This window comes from Haliotis asinina, chromosome 11 (genome assembly GCF_037392515.1).
Source record: "Haliotis asinina isolate JCU_RB_2024 chromosome 11, JCU_Hal_asi_v2, whole genome shotgun sequence".
NCBI classification, from domain to species: Eukaryota; Metazoa; Mollusca; class Gastropoda; order Lepetellida; family Haliotidae; genus Haliotis; species Haliotis asinina.
This window is the reverse complement of record NC_090290.1, coordinates 6,545,917-6,562,308: the sequence shown is the minus strand read 5'-3', so window position 1 is coordinate 6,562,308 and position 16,392 is coordinate 6,545,917. Positions and strand designations below refer to the sequence as shown.

General features: G+C 39.0%; 1 protein-coding gene across 1 annotated transcript in view; it reads right to left on the bottom strand.

Moving 5' to 3' along the window:
* LOC137255611 (mediator of RNA polymerase II transcription subunit 1-like) overlaps positions 1–16,392 on the bottom strand; it is a 72,092-nt gene that overhangs the window by 51,719 nt on the left and 3,981 nt on the right. Inside the window, exon 2 of the mRNA XM_067793051.1 lies at positions 7,648–7,760. Coding sequence (XP_067649152.1) covers positions 7,648–7,760 — 113 coding nt within the window. The remainder of the gene's footprint in view (positions 1–7,647; positions 7,761–16,392) is intronic.

The window sequence follows — 16,392 nt, the reverse complement described above, 5'->3', positions numbered from 1 at the left end:
TCCGTGGGAGACTTTTCGTTCCAAAGGTTAAAGCTAGGTATGAGCAAAGTGATTCTCATTACTATGATAATGTTATTAATTAAGGATATAATGAGGATGACAGACAATTTTATCGCTGCCTCAATGCAAATTATCAGGGAGCAGCACTTACGATTTAAAATATTCATGAATTTGCACCACAAAATGGAATTTCAAACTTCATCATATTCCAGTCAAAGCAAAAGCTTTGATCGAGATGACATATTATATGTATATCATTTGTGGTGGATGACGTACACTGCTCAAAGAAAGAAAAATAAAACTTAACCACTTCCTAATTGACAGCATAGCCATATTACTATGAAATGAGTGAGTTGAGTTTTACGCCATGCTCACCAATATTCCAGAAAAATAGTCGCAGTCTGTAAATAAATATAGTCTCGATCAGACAATCCAGTGATGAAGATGATCGCCATCCCTACGCAACTGGGATATGATGACATGTCAACAGTGTCAAAGAGCCTGATCACCCCATCCAGTTAGTCGCCTCTCACAACATGAATGTGTTGCTAAAGATCAAGTCTAACTGGGTCTGTGTGCTTTTATCAGTATACTGCTATACACTTTTCACATGATATATATTGCAATATTTTTCCTGAGAAACAGTATATGGGTATAAATATAGGAAGTTTTTGTGACTATCTTTATGGTTTAACTTAAACTACACACATATCTTTATGGTTTAACTTAAACTACACACAAACTTTCCTTTGTTAATCAATGACAAAATGCCATACTGTGATACTATTCATTGTATAAAAAAGAAAATAGAATCCCTGACTAGGCAACCTAATTTTAAGATTGCTGTTATTAGAACCATAACATATGCATAGGGACTCACAATGTAGAGAATAGGATTCACATGCACAAATAGTGTTAATTACTGCTAAACACTTAAGTTTCCAATATATCTCAAAACAGAACACACCTGAATCGCAGTATGTTGAAATGCAATTCATCTGCCAATACACAGACCTACACTTCGATATTCACAGGTCCAAAATCAGTGTTCTCTAAAACTTATTTTGAGCAGTATTGATAAACAACACCATCTCTATTTCCTCTGCGGAGTAGTAAACACCACTTACATATTAATAGCCACTCATCAACATGGCTAAATGATCAGCTGACATGCGAATGATGCGATAGATGTTCCTGCAAACACTATGTTAATCTGTAAGTCAACAAGTACTCACAAACTATAAGCAAGTTGCCATGTTTTTGCCAAAAGTAGCAATCTCCCAGATCTCAACTCCTTTTCACAAGCAACAAGAACATATGGTTCAAACCTATTCAAGATAATGCCAAGCTGTTTACAAGCCTACAACATGACATTCCGCTTTCAACAGCTCTGGTGTTAAAGCTGGTTCATTCACGTTGACAACTACTGGTTGTACTGTGGCTTCAGTAAGTAAGTAGGACTTCACACCACAGTCCCCTCAGCATGTCTGCTTACTGTTTCAGGTTAGCTGTAAGTAACGCAGGTCTTAGACGCTTACCACTTTATTGAGGGAGTTTTGTTTACCACTGCTTTTAGCAATATTCCAGTAGTATCACAGTGGGGACACCAGAAATAGGCTTCGTACTGTACCAATGGGAATCGAACCCTGACCAGTGTGATCAGCGAACATCTTAACTACCAGGCTACCCTCCCACCTTCCACTGTGGATATGCTTACAAACCTGGAAAGATAATTTTGTTGAAATGGTGATTCAAACCAACAATCATGACTTCCTGGAGTGGTCAAGGGAGGACAATGTATTCACAAATTTCACTCCCTGACTGGGAGCCTTTGGTGGTTTGTAGTAAACTGACCGAACAGACAACAGGATGGTCAGCATAACACACCTGCATTACAAACATGCAACTAGTTCATGTCAGTGTCCCTAACAGGTAATAAACCATCAAGAGTCCACATATAAACCACCAACAGTTGGCTATATCAAAGAATTTCAAGGTCAATATGTTTATTCAGGAAGACCAGAAATAAACCAACAGAACCCTTTCTGCAGCTTTACAATGTCCCATAACATGGCAGGTCATTGCCCATTCCAGTCCTCCCTAACAGCTGAGTATGTGGTCAGTCTGCAGCAAGGTGAAGGTCATGTGATATGAGTCACTGATCAATGTAGCAAGACCACGGCTTACAGATCAATATTAGCCTGGCCTCAGAGACCAGTGCTCTTCTGGGAGAGCCTAGTGCTGTTGCACATAATGAAGGTAGCCTGGGTTTCACAAGCAAGGTGTTACAAGACATCCAAAACTGACAACGCCTACATGACCCGTTCTTCATATTCTCTTCCCTCACCTGATCATAATCTTCACGATCTCAGGATCTTCTAAACTGGTTTGCACGGATTTAGAATACCTTTGTGTTGAAGCCAATGCATTTCATCATGCTCATTAACAGGTGAATACCACCAACTCTTAAAGCCCAGACTGAAGTGTGAATTTTATACCAACATAACCTATGTTCTAGCTACACCTGGATTGGAAGAAAATTATGGAATCTGGACCAGGCAATCCAGTGACTGAAATGAGCAATGGTCCACACAACTGAGACACCATGGCTATTGATCCATCGCATAGAAACATCACCTGGTCTACTTGAGTTCTTTCTTACAGTCTCTGGATGATAGTTCAAGGTCTGGTGATATTTTGGTTGGTAATATTGGCCACTAATAAATCACACAACTCCTTAAAGTCTATGCTTTGTTGAGGTAAATAGCAGTGTCCAATGCAGGAGGCTCAATGATTAAGGCACAGACTGTGTTATTCATGACATACATATGCTACACAGGACCAGTAGCGTCAAATTTCCAACAGTCTAAAGGAACTGATTTGTTTTGAGGCAATATCGAAACTATGTTTCCAGGAAGATGACCAAGATGGAGTTTTCAAGCAAGAAAAATGAAGCACATGCACTATATTGAGTTGTCTTTCCGAAAACATGAACCCATATTTGAGATAGAAATATTGTCTCACAAACATAAGTTACAAGGTCCTTGAGATTTGGACCGAAAACATGTGAATCAAAAGATGCCCCAAATCTTCAACTTTGAACATTTAGGGAATGAATTTATTCCTTGACTTTCATTCTTACTTGTGAACGCTAGACCACTAGCCTGTGACAAGTTAAGTTCAGTAAAAACTAGTCATAAATCCTCCTCCTAAAAAAAACCCTCTGCAATTCGAAAGTAGTCATTCAGAGATGACTTTTCAATAAAATGAAAATGAAAATGGAAATGGAAACAATTCAAACCCTGACAATACCAGTACCTAAAGAGGACTTTGAATTACACCTCAAACTAAGAAATTCCCATTTCAACGCCAAGTCAAGAGTAACCAACAAGTATTGGTCCATGCAACAACCAGTAACAGGTGCAAATCCTTCTATGCATTGTCTGGCATGCATGATTAAAGTTGCTGATCTAAGCAGTCTTATTGATTCTGAGCATGTTGTCGAAACAAAACCTGCTTCTTGGGATGAGGACAGTATCGTCAGAACCTAACATGCACAAATCATCATCTAAGGCAGTGTAGCCCAATGAGTTGACTCCAAGTAGACAATTGTTCAAGGTACATTTGGGGGAGACAACAGATTATTCCATAATATCAAGAGGTACAGACGAACGAACTAGTAGCTCTGATTCATCTTCAGTACCTGAACACAATCCCACAATGTGTTGTGTTCATAACCAAACAAACCAACAAACTGTAATGTATGCATTTAAAGCATCATAAATACATTCCACTTCAATGCATGTTAGACCTCTGATGATTCCAACCCATGCTTGTCTTAAGGGGTGACTAATGGTATCAGATGGTCAGGCTCCCTGACTTGTTTGAGATATGTCACCATATCCCAGTTGCGTAGATCAATGCTCATGATGTTGATCACTGGACTGTCTGGTCCCACCACAGTTACTGACAGACCACCACTCTATAACTGAAATATGGCGGAGTCCTATGTTAAACAACAAACCAACCAAACCAAGCCAATATTTACTAATGAAATGCCTTTGGACAATTAGGTTCCAAGAAAATATGACAAGAATAGCGTGGCTGACTGGAAGGCAGGATGGGAGGTCAATTATGATTAGTCGGACTGCGAAAATAGCAGGAAATATATAAAGGCTTGGATGGACTGGATGATGAAATATACATTCTGCTCCTCAATCCTCAAAACACCCACAATTTCATTTCTCAAAAACAAATAATGAGAGATAGTCCTACCTTGAGTCATACTAAACCACTGTCAATAATTACAGGTGGTATATACCATGATATTCATTATCTCACATGCAAACTCTCACATTTTGAATAGATGGATTCCACAACTATAGAGAATTACTAAGAGACAAAACAAAATACTGTCATGGATTATCTAGAATTTCAAATTAGGAACCAATGGCACACAAAAAGGTAAAAACTGGTGATATTGTCAGGAACTGGCTTCTTCAAATGTTATGTTCATGACCTCTGACAAAATGAGATAATTTTAGGTCAAATTGACAATATTGCCTGTCATTGCTACAGACTTACAGGCAAATAATGGCATCTGAGGACTTTTCATAAAATCCCTTTTCATGAATGAGAAAGCTTGAAAACAACATTCATTCCTGAGATACAAGTAAGAATTCAATTAAATCCAAATATCAATTTGTAACTTTTGCCCAGGTTCTATCAGTTTTCTCGCTCAACTAAATATATATCAGTAGCAATCTCTACAGAGATTCTGACTGCCATCTTGCAATCTCTACTGGTAGAACTCCAATTCTACCAGATTGCAATTTCTACTCTGTCATACACATGTAAGACAATGATGATAAATTTCTCTTGGCGTTGAAGATTCACTGAAAATGCCCCAAAATAGGCACAAAAATCTGAAGAAAATGATAACAGGCGGCAAGGTGAAGCTTTGAAAAGTAGACTCAGAGCATTTCAACGCATTGTGTTGAAAACTAGAAATGGTGGACAGGATTCCACAGTATTGTTGTTGTCTTGTCATGTTTAGGGACACCCAGACCCTTTGATTAATTGAACAGTTAACAATCAAACGACATACAGATTCCAAAGTAAGAAGTGTGTCATGTCATGTTTAGGGACACCCAGACCCTTTGATTAATTGAACAGTTAACAATCAAACGACACACAGATTCCAAAGTAAGAAGTGTGTCATGTCATGTTTAGGGACACCCAGACCCTTTGAATAATTGAACAGTTAACAATCAAACGACACACAGATTCCAAAGTAAGAAGTGTGTCATGTCATGCTTTGGGACACCTGAATCCTTTGACTATTTGTACAGTTGACAATCAGACAACACACCATATGACTTATGTCTGGTGAACTTTCTAATCAGCCAGTCAGTGTCAAGGCTTCCGAACAGTAGTATGAATGCACGGAACATTAAAACCTGCTGAACATTCAGACATGCGTATCTAATTTCATTATATGGTAAATTAACTTAACGACCTTTTCTGGAATACATGCATTGTAGATTATTCATAATATTTTTAAAATCCTGTATTATCTCAACTTGAGAGTGTGTGAAATTTACGCTGGTCCTGTGGTCCCTTGCTAGTAAAAATGCATCAGGACCACTAAATGATAAGCTTAAAGTGGTCCTGTGGCCAGTGAATTTTAGTGAATTTTGTATTGATAGTTAAGTAAATCTACAAATGTTGGTTTGGAGCAGTGAAATACAGACAGGACCACTAATTACTGTCCACTCACTGGTCCTGTGGTCTTGTCAGAAAGTTTGAAAGGTTTCCCTGCACTTCATTCTAAACCGAAATAGTAGCAGTACCATTGAAGCCATGAAGGAATATTGGTGTTATGCTGGAATAACAATTTCCAAAATGAAGTAAAGTCATTTTAGGAAGCTGACATCTGACTGCTGTAAGAGGAAGACCATCCTACATTTAGAATCAGTAAACTGAATAAGGATGCGTTGCCCGTAGCAGTAAGTTGTTATTTCAGAGAAACATCAGATATAAATCAGATAGAGATTTCCTGTAGAGGTGTCTCCAGTTTGAAAGCTTGGAATCAATACAGAATTTGTATTAGCCAACACCAAATTTCAGTCAAAAAGAATTAATCTTTTCACTTTTCCTCAACAAATAACATGTTTCAGAGTTCCAGAGAAATTTCACAAAGAAAATATTTGTAGTTGACGATGGAATTTCCTCCTTCCAAAGTTTAACTCATTTCAGACCAGTACATTTATTATTATCACACACACTCATAATCGATCTATGTCACAGACTCAACAACAGACAAGCAAGTCATTTATGTTCTGGTTGCACATCAATGACATTCAATAGACCAAATCACTGGACTACCTAACCTAAGTAACACTTGACCAAGATCTCGATCTCTCTCTCTCTGTGCGTGCGTGCGTGCGTGCGTGCGTGCGTGCGTGCGTGCGTGCGTGCGTGCGTGCGTGCGTGCGTGCGTGCGTGCGTGCGTGCGTGCGTGCGTGCGTGCGTGCGTGCGTGCGTGCGTGCGTGCGTGCGTGCGTGCGTGCGTGCGTGCGTGCGTGCGTGCGTGCGTGCGTGCGTGCGTGTTTATCAAAGAATCTCCATGAAGTTATTTAGTCAAGTTAGACATAACACTGACAAAATTTCCCCTCCTGAAATGTATATGATCCATACTAGTCTGGATGGGCCTTGTACAAAGGGACCTTTGTGCAAACACCAAACACATATTATTGGTTATTTATTGGTCAATACTTAACTCACATATTCTAAATCCATGTATACATTTTTCAACTGCAGAATTGCTTAAAAGTATATACCAACTTTGTCCATTAAGATAAGAACACAAAGATGTTGGGTGTTATACACAACCACAAACTGTTACAACTGTAGGAAGTCCATCTCAACGTCCAGGATGTTCTACAAAACGACCAAAGTGTTACCGATGTCATAAGTCTATATTAGGCCCAGGGAGTTGTACGAAACAATTAAAGCATTACCAATGCCATATGTCATAAGTCCGTATAACGTCCAGGGTGTTGTACAAAACAACCAAAGCGTTACCAATGTCATTAGTCCATATTAGGCCTGGGGTGTTGTACAAAGCAACCAAAGAGTTACCAATGTCATAAGTCCACATTAGGCCCGGGGTGTTGTACAAAACAACCAAAGAGTTACCAATGTCATTAGTCCATATTAGGCCCGGGGTGTTGTACAAAACAACCAAAGAGTTACCAATGTCGTAAGTCCATATTAGGCCCGGGGTGTTGTACAAAGCAACCAAAGAGTTACCAATGTCATAAGTCCATATTTGGCCCGGGGTGTTGTACAAAATACCAAACATTACTACAACAGCTACCCTCAAGACCCTGCTTCAGGAAGCTACCATAGTGCTAATGTTGATTGTAACATGAACTTTTAGCTACCATAGCGCTTAGACCACTTTGTAGAATGGGACCATGTGAATGGTACTGTGATCCAAAAGGCAAATAACAATATCCTCATGTCCTTATTCAAATTCATCCTGAAAAAAATACTGGCATTTTTCCTGAAGTAATAAACAATATGAATCTAAAAATGACACTCGTGCATTTAATCAAGCAGTCTGGTATAAATTTCACTTACCGATATGGCGGTGCGCACGGCCTTGACGCAATCTACCCATGTCTTGTGTTGAGATGTGCGGCTACGGAGCGATTCCATGAGGGTGGTGAGACGCCGGCGTTTGTCTCGTTCCCCTAAAAAAAACATACACTTATAAACTCATTTAACATCAGGCTCACTGACTAGCTTGACAAATGTCATCATATCACAATTGTGTAGATCAATGCTCATGCTGTTGATCCCTGGACTGTCTGGTCCTGACTCCATTGTTTACATTCCACCGCCATGTAGCTGAATATTGCAGCATAGAACAATACATAAAATTTAATATTCAATCGACCAAAATATTTTTCAATACACAACTGTGCCAAACCTTCAGTTCTAATCAAACTGGAAGTTTAGTTTTTGCGGTTTTATATTGAGTTATTCAATGGTGGATTCAGCAGATAGGGATGTTGGGAAATTGAGTAGGGGGATATGGGGCTGTTTTTTTCCATGAATGTTCCCCTGCAAATAAGTGTATGAAAATATATTTCTGAAACCTTACATGTTACTGACTCTTCAACCAACTGTAATTGTGACTTCAGTAAAATGTAAAATGTTGCAATTTTCTCTTATTTCGGGTTAATCGAACCATATCTCTTCTTAAATTCAATTCATAATTCTGTAGTGTAAAGCAGTTTGACTTCTTTACAATAAACATAAGGTATTTGTGGATCAATATTATAATTCGTTATGATATATTCATGATATGTATCATATTCGCCTCATGGAATATTTGTTACAGCCATAGTAACATCTCTCCATCCCAAACTCTCCTCCCACAACCAATAACTCCCCACCCCAACTCCCCAGGCAATAACTCACCACCACCTACTCCAAACAATAACTCACTAGACCCAAACTCCCCACCTCCAAATCCCTAAACACCTACCAATACCTCTCCAAAACCAATGCCCTACCACCAACTCCCCATCCCATTTCAATAACCCCCAACTCAACACCACTATTCAATACCCCCTACTCCAATAACTCCCCATTTCCCACGGCACAACAATAACTCTGAATCCCACCCCCTACAAATAATCCCCGACTCCCGACCACCAATTCCCTACCCCCAACTCCAATAACTCCATTCCCCACACTTTCCACAAATAAATCCCCACTACTACCTCCAAATCCCCAAACCAATAACACCCACCTCCCTACCACCAATAATAATTATCTACCCCCAACTAATTCCCTACCAACAACTCTCCATTTCCCAACCCCTCACCAATAAGTCCCCATCCCTGGATCCATATCCCCAACCAGTAACTCCCAGCTCCCCCTATAACTCCTTAGCCCAAAGTCCCTAGCCCTTTCCCTTAAAAACCTGGATCAACAACTGTTACTAGCTGGGACTAACAAAACCAAGCAGAATGTTATTAACTACATTAGTGAATATTTTGTTAAATGCCAGTCAGCAACATTCCAGCAACATTCCAGCTGTACCACAACAGCCTAGGTCAGACAAACCACTTAAAGCTATTACAAGGCACATCCCATGCGGCTAGTGTACAACGATGAGAATCAATCAAGTCTAGGCAGCTAATCCAACATAGTCACTTCCAATAATAAGGAATAAATGCATCTATCCTAACCAACCTCCCACATCTTATCTCTGGTAGATGTGAGACTAAATGGGGTTACATCACTTTCCACAGTATCACTCTTACAACAGGGGCTTGTGCTGTGGACTAACCTGATGGTTAGTTAATGTGTCCGGTGAGGACCTGGGTTCAATTTCCACATGGGTACAATTGTGGAGCCAATTTCTGGTGTAACCTGTAATGATATTGCTAGAAGAAATCTAAAAGTGGCGTAAAACCAAACTCATACATTTACTGGTGTGAGGCTGCTCAAACATTTCTGTCCAATACCCATTTTATAATATAAGCCTAGCCACAGTGATACTGTTTTTTAACATAGATACCCCACGCAATCTACAGGCTCAAGGCAGGCCACTCCTCATATTTCTTTCAAGTCAAGTGCCAAACCGGATACAAAGTGCCTTTCCTTGACATCTTTTGAAATGTTGTTGGCAAATACTGTAGCCAAAATAAATTTTCACACAGAAACAGCACCATGAACGTTTAAGGGAAAGTTCACCATTGGAATAACCTTTTCTAAAACATGAACAACTTGTAAATTCCATTGCTGCAGCAGGTCACGCTGACCTTACATGTACTGAATCTCATGATTTACTTGAGTGAGCATACATAGAAGTAAAATTCAGGCATTATTCATTACAATTGTGTATTATCACAAAGGGTATCACAACACGCCCAAATATGATACCATACAATTAACCTTTGCACCAGGATATGAAACTTTTATGCCATATTCAATGCAACATGTACAAAGGAATTCTCTGCACAGACTGAAAGCCGAATCCAAGCTGTATTTCTGCCTAATGTTCTCCACACACGTTTACAGCAAACAGAAAAGCTTTACAGAGCAATTCACATTTTCTTTTAGAAAAATCAATACTTGATATCAAACTTGTACTTTCTGTATCTTGGTATCAGATCTACCAGATAGTTGGAGGCAACAGGGAGTTTGCTCCACAATGCTTTTAGCAATGTTCCAGCAATATCATGACAGGGGACACCAAAGATGGCTCCACTCATTGTACATCTCAGGGATCAAACCCAGCGCTTCAACGCGCTGCCTTCCCTGAATTTGCTAAAAGATAATTTTCATAGATAGACTTCTTCATTTTGGTCTCTAATTCTATTTTTATTGCCCATTCATAATTTCATGATACATTTATAATAAAAAATTGGTTCGATATGAATTGATGGATACTCAATATTGTTGAATGAAACACTCAGTCTCACAAATTCCCAAGACATCTTTAATAAATCCTATCACATATTTACTTTTCCTGAAACCTTTCCCAAAATGCCCATCAAAATACGGAGAATTCGAAATCCTACTTTCCCAACCCTGTAAACCAGTTTCTGAATTATTAAACTTCAGCTCACTAATATTGTTTACATTTAAACCATGCCTACATTTAGAAAGAAAATACAAAAAAACATCAGAGCAAAAAAAAAGATGATAAATCAATATTATCTATTGACAGCTGTCTAGACCAGGTCTGGTGGGAAAAACAACAGATATCTTCAACAGCTGCTGGCAATGTAAATGCTATTGTTATACATAATTCAAGAAAAAAAAGTATTAAATTTCTGATCTACCAAAATGTGACATCCTGTGTTCTTAACTTAAGAACAGATATCAAATAACTGTCAATATATATATACATATTTTCAGACACTTAGTGTTAGTCCAGAGAGACTTTGCACATTGTTCTCAGTAGACATTCCTGTTGTCGCACTTGTTAGCTGATCTCACAGACAGAGGTACAGTGTGGTGGCCCAATGCATTCGCTTGTCATGTCGAAGCCCTGGATTCGATTCCCATATGGATACTAAGTGTGAAGCCTGTTTCTGGTGTCCTTTGCCATTAGAATGCTGGAATATCACTAAAACCATCCTTACCCATACAGTCTGAACAGAATTGTTTTGAGATTCACTCTTTGAACTGGAGGAGGACGGCGGGGTAGCCCAGTGTTTAAAGCATTGCTTGTTACGCCGAAGACCTAGGTTTGATTCCCTATATGGGTATGTGATATTGAGGCAATATTGCCAAAGGTGGCGTAAAACTATACTGACTCAACTTTGTACTTGTGGCAATCTGTGGATATGGACCATTTGTTGTTTAAGTTTATATTGGTAGTACTCAGGTGCTTAACAACAGTCAGTAAATATTCAACCAAGCCATTCATATGATGTGCAGCTATCTACATATCTACAACCACAATGTAAAATGACAAAATGTATAACCATATATATGCCTGACCATCCAATCCATTTTAATGCCTCTTACAACCAGCATATCACTGGTGCTATTCTAATCATCGATATCTTGACTTATAGACAGCATTAAATATTTTCATTCAAACTGATTCATAGGAAAGCTGTTAAGTTGTTGCCAATTTCATTCATAAAATCTATTCAACAACTATGTTTGCTATACCTGCGAACGACAATATAGTAAACAGTTCTTGTTGTCAGACACACATCTGTGTGTGCCTGCTTTGTTGTCAGCCCTTTCAAGGAATTTCTGTTGGGAGGAACTTTCGTGATAATGACCACACAACTTCCATACAAAAAATTCATTTTTCAATATTTTCAAAATGCTGTACAACTTTCACTACAACAATACAAGAAGTACAAAGATACTCCTGGTTTTGTGCTAAATATTTACACCATAAATCTTCTTGTTCAAAATAAATCATTTCTTGTTTCATGCCACACTCAGTAATAACATTATACAGCCTCTACAGTTTACAAATATGGAGTTTCGAATGTGCAAACTAGTAGTGTTGGGAACTGGTTAGAATGTGATAATTGATGATTGGTTGATTACAACCGATCAGTCATCGAAAACAATTGATTAGTGTCATTCATCAATTCAGTGGAAGCTGTCTAAACCAGCACTCATCGGGACTGAAGAATTAATCAAGTTTAGACGACGTGCCGGATTAGAGAGCTGATGATAAATGTACATGTCACAAATGGGACTGAGATTTTATGCCGGTGTTGAAAACTTGTCGGAATGGACAGATGCCCGTTTTGACAGCTTCCACTGTATTTCCTGGTTAACTTTGTTAATTCTCAAAAAATAGAGAAAAAGAAAGCATGTGTTTTTTTGGGGTTGTTTTTGTCAAATAGCAGCAAATACATTTTTAAAGGATGGCCAGTATGTTAGGAACAAACATTTCCTGAGTCTTTAAGCTAAATTCAATCATGACTTGAAACGAACTTGTAGCGTTTACGAAGTGTAACAAACAAACCAAACAGAGAAAAATATTGTTATGCAAATATGTGCTGTTTGTGTTCGATTATGAGAAAACATGACTGTTTAGTCATTATGACCAATTTTCAATTATTTCACCACTATAAACCTGGGACTGATCCCATGAGCAATATATCATGTCATCAGGTTACACTGACCTGCAATCACACAGTCACTGAACCAGACCACCTGACCCATAAAGTCACCTTGTAAACTTTAGTGAAGGAATATTATCTGACACAACTTTAAGGCTAGTGGTTAAAGTCCCAAACTACAAACATGGTAATAATATAGAATACAGAGCTGCATTTCAAAATGAAACACACAGACACAAACACTTCAATATTCAGGATGTGAAATTTGACAAACAGTTAAAAGCAGGAAGTTGTCAACATAATTATCCAGGTCACACTCAAACCAAAGGTTTAGGCACTTTCCATCACAACAACACAAAACATTCTTAAGATACATTCTCTACAAACTAGTGGCAGATATATAGAAGTCAAACAGGTGAAAGACCACACAGATCATTCAAATCACAATAGTTAATCTATCACACTCTGACATATTATCCATAGTATCAAAGAAAAGGTAACCATTGACTTCTTTTCATCTATCAGCAGATTGATGCTCATGCTGTTCATCACTGGTTTATCTGATCCAGATTCGATTATGTTTATAGGCCAATGCCATATAGCTGGAATAATGCTGAGTGTGGCATAAAACTAAACTCACTCACTATATCTCCAGTGAATTCCTAAATCCCTCAATGAAATGACTGTAGTATGTTTTATACATACTTTGACTATTCAATTTACTTCACATGAAATTAAGGCAGCACAAAGCATGATGCAACATACAAACTCTACCTCCCACTGAACTTCCGAAAACAAAATACATTCCTGTGACAACATGTACCTACATAACTGGATCCCAAATCTCTGAACTTTGACAAACATTAATGAAAAAAGAAGCAAGTATGAATCTTTCTGATGAAATTTCAACATTTCCAAAAATACTACCTGGACCATGTACACAATTGTACAGAACAGGTTCAGCAACTGCTGTCTCAATATGCAGTCTCTTGTTTATGAAGGCATGTAGAAATGTTCACATAGGTTGACGAATGAAATATGCTTTACCACTATGAACTGGGAGACATCAAAAACAAACGGACAGGCATGAATGCAGTTTTCCAGACTTGATACTGTAAACCAGTATAAGTGAACCATACGTACCATGAGCAAAGAGCACAAAGAATGAGTGAGTTTTGTTCTAAGCCACACTCAGTAATATTCCAGCTCTATGGTGGTTGTCTAAATAATCAAGTCTGCATCAAACAATCCTGTCATCAACATCATTAGCATCGATCAACAGAACTGGGATACAATGACAGTCTCAACCAAGAACGCAAGCCTAGCTACCCATGAGGCACTGGGGACCTGGGATAACCCAGATACAGGTATTTACTTCAAGCATGAGGCGCTGGGGACCTATGATAACCAAGACACAGGTATTTACATCACGCATGGGGCACTGGGGACCTATGATAGCCAAGACACAGGTATTTTCGTCAAGCATGAAGCACTGGGGACCTATGATAACCAAGACACAGGTATTTACATCAAACATGAAGCATTGGGGACCTATGACAGCCCAGACACAGGTATTTACATCAAGCATGAAGCACTGGGGACCTATGATAGCCAAGACACAGGTATTTACATCAAGCATGAAGCCACGGGGACCTATGATAGCCAAGACACAGGTATTTACATCAAACATGAAGGACTGGGGACCTATAATAACCCAGATGCATTTATTTACATCAAGCATGAGGCACTGGGGACCTATGACAGCCAAGACACAGGTATTTACATCAAGCATGAAGCACTGCTGACCTATGATAGCCCAGACACAGGTATTTACATCAAGCATGAGGCACTGGGGACCTATGATAGCCAAGACACAGGTATTTACATCAAGCATGAGGCACTGGGGACCTCTGGCAGCCAAGACACAGGTATTTTCGTCAAGCATGAAGCACTGGGGACCTATGACAGCCAAGACACAGGTATTTACATCAAGCATGAGGCACTGGAGACCTATGACAGCCAAGACACAGGTATTTACATCAAGCATGAAGCAATGAGGACCTATGATAACCAAGACACAGGTATTTACATCAAGCATGAAGCACTGGGGACCTATGACAGCCAATGCACAGGTATTTACATCAAGCATGAGGCACTGAGGACCTATGATAGCCCAGACACAGGTATTTACATCAAGCATGAGGCACTGGGGACCTATGACAGCCAATACACAGGTATTTACATCAAGCATGAGGCACTGAGGACCTATGATAGCCTAGACACAGGTATTTACAACAAGCATGAGGCACTTGAGACCTATGACAGCCAATACACAGGTATTTACATCAAGCATGAGACACAGGCCTTTACAGGTAACACTGCAGCTGTCGGCATTAAATAACTCTGACTTCATTTACTACAGCAACAATTACAAAGGAATCCTCCCTTTCAACCCTTCAAATATAGTAAGCTTACAGGTTGAAATACTGCAGCAACAAATCTCATGGACCTTACCACCAGCCCAACCTCCTTTCTTAACAATGACATGTGAGACCTAACTGCCCTCAAAGTTTCACAGATTAAAAACCCACATTTTTCAGGGTTGGAAATGAACTTTTATCCCCACTAGTGCATAAAAATCGAACTGCTACAGAGATATGGTAAAACTGATGGGTCAAAAAAGAATGGCACTATTCCTCCAAAATTTTACTAGTGTAATTTTGCCTTGCAGGTTTACGTTACTTTCAAACTCTGGTCATCTAAATATTAATATAATCCTAAACAGTTCCTAGACTGGACAGGTATTGCTGGTAGGGAGGCATGTCATCCAGCCTGAAAACATTATGGCAAATTGGCCCAAGGAATTATGATAATAAAATGGAGATTAGAATCAGCTGTTTTCATTATCCTGTTCATAATGAGTTGTCATGTCTATTCACTTAGATGCACTTGTAATTTCAAGCTTCACATTTCATAGCACATGCATATTCTGCACATAATCATGATAATGATACATATCATATACACACAAGCAGAGAGTGAGTTCAGTTCACACTGAAAAAAAAACATTTTCCATGATTCTATGCAGCCTTAAACAGTATTCCATCATAGTAGGGGACACCAGAAATGGGCTTCGCACGTTGTGCTCATGTGGTGAACTGAACCTAGGTCTTTGGCGCGATGAGCGAATGCTTCAACCACTGGGCTTCCCCACCATACCACAAGCAGTTGGCTACTGGCACTGTGACCTGTGACAGAAATACCTGCGTCTTCTAGCACAGACAACACTTTCATCATAATTAAATGTTATTCACATCCTAACAAAATTTTACTATTACCATCTGATCTTGGAAAAGACGCAGACTTTAGGCTTGTGCTTAAAATTTTGGCATCTATGGACATATTAAAATATCTAACATGTTCAATGACTACTTTTGTACTGTATAGCTGAATGGCTAGTAAATACAATCATCATCGAACGCTGAAATCTTATTGTTACACCAAGCAAACAAAGTGCAAGAATTGTTACCAATAAACGATCAAAAATAGCAGTAGCTGAGCAGGTGTGTATTTCACACCAACTACAGCAACCACGTAACCAAGAAATTCCAAACCTAGCCTCCATTCCGGAAAATTACCAGTAATCAATACAAGTCTCATTATTCAAAGGACTGTATTGTTAATATCATATGGAACCCATGACTTGATTCTTATCTGGATTTTTCCACGACTCCAAAGATAAGGTTATAAAGTGGAGTTACAA